This window comes from Orycteropus afer, unplaced genomic scaffold (genome assembly GCF_000298275.1).
Source record: "Orycteropus afer afer isolate SDZICR_OR568_19922 unplaced genomic scaffold, OryAfe1.0 scaffold00123, whole genome shotgun sequence".
NCBI lineage: Eukaryota > Metazoa > Chordata > Mammalia > Tubulidentata > Orycteropodidae > Orycteropus > Orycteropus afer.
In genome coordinates this window covers 3,796,773-3,801,993 of record NW_006921710.1, presented here as the reverse complement: position 1 = coordinate 3,801,993, position 5,221 = coordinate 3,796,773, and the positions used below count along the sequence as shown (strand labels likewise).

At 40.1% G+C, this 5,221-nt stretch overlaps 1 protein-coding gene across 1 annotated transcript in view; it reads left to right on the top strand.

Moving 5' to 3' along the window:
- The window catches only part of GPR107 (G protein-coupled receptor 107), an 81,176-nt gene that overhangs the window by 14,288 nt on the left and 61,667 nt on the right, over positions 1-5,221 (top strand). The window contains exons 7-8 of the mRNA XM_042781450.1: positions 1,105-1,215; positions 1,573-1,706. Coding sequence (XP_042637384.1) covers positions 1,105-1,215; positions 1,573-1,706 — 245 coding nt within the window. The remainder of the gene's footprint in view (positions 1-1,104; positions 1,216-1,572; positions 1,707-5,221) is intronic.

Here is a 5,221-nt window from a genome sequence, read left to right as displayed (position 1 = left end):
TCCTTCCGAGGAGTGGCTGGTGGGTTTGAACCGCCAGCCGTCTGGTTAGCAGGCAAGTGTCTTAGCCACTATGCTACCAGAGCTCCCTGTATCTATGTATACCAAACCAAAACCACACTTATTGCTGCTGAATCAGATCCTACTCATAGCGACTTCTCCTCGGATTTCCGAGGCAGTATCACTACGGAAGTAGATTGCCCAGCCTTCCTTCGGAGGAGTGGCTGGTGGGTTTGAATCCCCAGCCTTCTGGTTACCAATCAGATGCCTTAGGCACTACTCTACCAGAGCTCCTGTATATGTGTATAGATACGTGTAGATATATATGTCTTGAGTTATATTAAGCTTTATTTGAAACACATGAATTATGTTAAAACCATAGGAAAATATTTAAATGCAGAAAATGTAACCTCTGTTTTTATTGTCTAAAAATCACCGGTGTAAATTTTGATTAAACCAAACTCCCTGCCATTGAGTCATTTCTGATTCATAGTGACCTCTCCTTGGGTTTCCAAGGTGGTACCTCTACAGAAGTAGATTTGCCCTGTCTTCCTTCTGAGGAGTAGCTGGTGGGTTTGAACCGCCAGCCTTCGGGTTAGCAGTCAAATGCCTTAGGCACTATGCCACCAGAACTCCCTCAGTTTTGCTTAGGGACTATTGGACCTTTACCTATTCAAGTTTCAGTGAATCTTTTTTCTTTTTAAAGACTGTTTTTTTACTTAAAGGGCAAAATAGTATATATTGGATTAAAAACTGGGTAACTGCATCTTAGATTATTATCTCTGCAGACTTAGAAATCATCGTAGATGGATAGATGTGTGAGAAAGCAAGTATTAGTAAAGTTTAATTGTAGAATCTAGGTAGTGAGTATCATAGAGGTTGACTGCACAGTTCTTTCACCTTATGAATGCTTGAAAACTGTCAAAACAAAATGTTGAGGGAAATCATAGACTAAGAAAACATCTGTTTAAATTCTGCTCTGGAAGGATTTGATTAGTTTAGGTAATCTGTCATCTTCTGTCCGTAATATTCATGATTTATTTCCAAGATTTGAAAACTTAGCTGAAGGTTTGGGTATGCTTAATTTTTTTTCTTTGTCACTTTCAGTTTTTCTTTAACATCAGCACCAATGACCAAGAAGGCCTCTACAGTCTTTACTTTCATAAATGCCTTGGAAATGAAGTGCGGTCTAGTGACAAGGTTTCATTCAGCCTTGATGTGAGTACCGTATGGAGATTGTTCACATGGGGTGGTCTGAGGGTTTTGTCAGCAGTGTAACACACAAGACATTTATTTCTGTATAAGCGTAGATTTTAAGAACACTTAAACAGAGTAAGAGAAAAATGTGGCCAGACTAAAATCCCTGCCAGTGGAATACTTAGGAGGAGTTATAAAAAAGGAAATATAAAGCAATTTAGAATATGTTTTTGCACTTTAACCTAGGCATTAACAGTGTGGTTGTGATGTGTTGGTATTGACTTTCTTAAGCTTAAGTGAAACAACTGAGATTCCAGATTGTTGAATAAGGGATGATCCACTCCTTGAAAGTAAAAATTAATTTCATGTTGATTTCAGATTGAGATCACAGAGAAGAATCCTGACAGTTACCTCTCAGCAGGAGAAATTCCTCTCCCCAAATTATACATTTCCATGGCCCTTTTCTTCTTCCTTTCTGGGACCATCTGGATTCACATCCTTCGAAAACGACGGTAAATTATTACTTCCGTCTTCAGATTTGTATGCTTTCACCTTTTGCTGGCTTCTGAACGTTGGCGGAATTGGCTCTAGTTAGTAGCCTCCTTCTCTTCAGAGGGCATCTTCCTGGAATACTAGGGAGCCTGTGCAGGAGGCCTGCAGTGTGGGAGGCTTTTGCATTCCTTGATGTTTGTTCACTTCCCATTACTTTGTTCAAAAAGTAAATCCAAATATAGTCATGTATTGCTTAATATCTATGGTACATTCTGTGAAATAGGATGTTAGGTGAAAAAGGACGTTATGTGATTTGCCTGTTGTGTGAATACCATATTGTAGTCTGGTCCTGCTTTTTCTTTAGGCATCTCAAACAGCCTTTGTGCCTTAGCAGTTGTTGTCAACATGCTGAGAAAGATTTGCTTTTGTGTTTGGTTCTCAATCCACATCATTAGCAGTTTCTCCATATCTTACACATGTTCCTCTTGCTTTTTTGTTAGCCTTGTATTGGTGCAGTGGTTAAAGCAATTGGCTGTTAACCAAGAGGTTGGTGGTTTGAACCCACCAGCCGCTCTGCAGGGGAAAGATAAGGCAGCCTGCTTCCAAAAAGATTAACAGCTTTGGAAACCCAATGAGGCATTCTTCTGTCCTGATGAGTTGCTGTGAGTTGGAATCAACTTGGTGGCAGTGGGTTTGGTTTTGGTTTTTGTAGCTTTCAGTGGAGTCAATCCTTTAACAGCTTGGACAATATTTTTCTTTGTTTTTGAGGATCGTTGTGAACATGACAAGGCTAAATCATGAGCAATGGCATTCCCTGATTTTCTTCCAAATCAATATTCTCCTTTGCCTCTTGTTCCTGCTGTCACTAGTTTTGTCACTGGTTTTGCTCTGTTTGGGATCCATGATGCACTTCATGGTAATATTTTTGAAAGAAAGTTAAACAGATAATGCTGCAACACTCAGGAGACACACAGTATACACAGTATACGAGATTGGATGCTGCTGCCTGAGTCAAAACATACACTGTTATATAGTGTAAACTTTTTAGATAGAGAATACAGTACAGTAACATACATAAGGCAGTAACTTAGGCATTTATTATAACTAGTATAGGTTATATATGTATTGTATCATTATGGCAGCGTAATTGCTTTGTATACAAAAGATGAGATACACGTGTTGTGTGCAGGAAGCTGTTGTGTTGGCTACATCTCATTTTCTGGTTGAGATTTCTGAACTCTGCTATTACCTTATGGGACTATGGACATATATATCCCGTCGGACTTTACCTGAGCGGACATTATACACCACATGACTGTATTTGATACATGAGCAAAATAAAATGTATAAGCAAAGTGTTTCCAGAGATACCGCAGTCCAGGACTCAGTGTGAGAACATTGATCCTATATACCAAAAAAAAAAAAAAAAAAACACCTCATTGCTGTCGAGTCGATTCTGACTCATAACAATCCCTCCTTGGGTGTTTGAGGTGGTATCTCTACGGAAGTAGATTGCCCAATCTTCTTCCGAGAAGTGGCTGGTGGGTTTGAACTGCCAGCCTTCTGGTTAGCAGTCAAATGCCTTAGGCACTATGCAACTAGAGCTTCCTTGATCCTGTGTAGTGGCTGTTTATTCTAAAGAGATTAATGAAGAGGACCCACTGTCTGAATGAGAGAGTAGAGGTTTTATTTAGTGAGTGAAAGCATCAGCTCAAAGCCTGGCTGGGATAGTCTCCTTGTTGACCTCCACATGCTTGTGCTGGAGGAAACTTCAAAACCTGTAGGCCTTGTGACCTCCTTCTGAAACCTCTGAGGCTTTTACTTCTCTTTGTTAATTCTTGAGGAGAGCAGCTACATGTGCATGGAGCTAATGTTTTATCCTCTGTCTCCCTCCCAAGAAAGTTGAGAAGAAAATTTAGTTTTTAAAAAAGTTAGAGAATAGTACAAAAGGTATGTTATATTACAAGACTGTGAGCTAGATAAATGGTGGTAGGTGAATATGGTATTGTAATATGAATTAATAAAATAATTTAGTACCTCTAAATACCAAGTAGGAGCTCTGGTAGCATAGTGCCTAAGGCACTTGACTGCAAACCAGAAGGCTGGCAGTTCAAACCCACCAGCCACTCCTCGGAAGTAGTGATACCACCTCGGAAACCCAAGGAGGAGTCACTATGAGTTGTGTCTGACTCAACGGCACATAACGACAACAACAAATACCAAATGCTTCTCTTTCTGAAGCCTTAGATCAGCAATTGAGACTGCATTAATCCCTCGTGGCCTGATTGTCTGCTAGTAGCAATCCTCAGAGTCTAGGCTGTTGGGCTCTGGTTGGGTACAGTTGCTGATTGCTGTTCTTGTAATATCCTTTATAACTGCTAGATGCAGAGAGCTGCTGCTTTTGTGGAGAACATACATAATCATGTTCTGGTTCTAGATTGTCAGACAGCCATTACTGAGTAAACAAAGAATCCTATCATTTCAGACCCTACACACGGTTTTTTGTTTTTCTTTTCAAGAAAGTTTTGCTTTTGCCATTATTGGAAAAGTAAGAAGTAGGTGGCAGGAGACTAGATTTCAAGTGTAAACTTTGACTCTTATAACCTTTGTGCTTTCTTCACTTAAGTCTTTTTTTTTTTCTTGGCTACAAAACTGGGACAGTAATAACGACTCTGCCTTCCTCTTAGAGGAAGTCAGGATCCTTAGACTTGTTACATGATCCCCAAAAGGTAATGTATATAAGGGTGCTTTGCAAATATGAGATTCATATAAAATATCTTACTAACCAGGTATTCACTGGTATTTTAATTTCCCTTTATTTAGTAATCCAATAGTTATTTTCACTTGTTCACTTACATAATATTGTGATGACAGTTTTAAAGCTATGGCTAAATAAGACTGGCCTATTTTGTATGAGCTGTGTTTTTAACTTTTTGTTGAAGAATAGTATCCATAACAGAAATATCTTTGTATTTTTGAGCCCTCTGGCCCTATCCCCAGGAGTCTCGCATAGTCTCTGTTAGTTGGAGATTCAGACGATGTAAGGGTGTATGACTCTAAAGCAGACAGGTTAATTTGAAGCTTAGAGCTCCTTAGAGGTAGGAGGAGCTGAGAGATCTTCCCAGATGCTTCCTTTTACCCATGATTTTATTGAGGCCTAGAGAGAGGACGTGAGAGACGTTGAGCAAGCTGGGGCTGGAACTCAGATGTGCTTGTTAGTGCATGTCTGGCTCATCTCAGTTCTGTGAGTTCTGTGTTGGGCCCCAGAGTGTAGGGAGGGGAGTCCTGGGAAAGTGGTGAGGCGGAAGCAGCAGCTGATAGTTTTTGAGTGCCTGCTTTGTGCCCCGTCAGGTACTTGATGTTGGTTAGTTCAGTTAATCTTCCATCAGCTGTTGAGTTAATCTTCCAGTGGCTTCATTCTCAGGAGAGGTTACTGAGGCTTAGAGAGGTTAAATTTGTAAGGACAGAACCAGTGTTTGAGCCCAAATAGGTCTGGCTGCGTTCCCTATATTCTTTTTTATCACATCACTGCCCT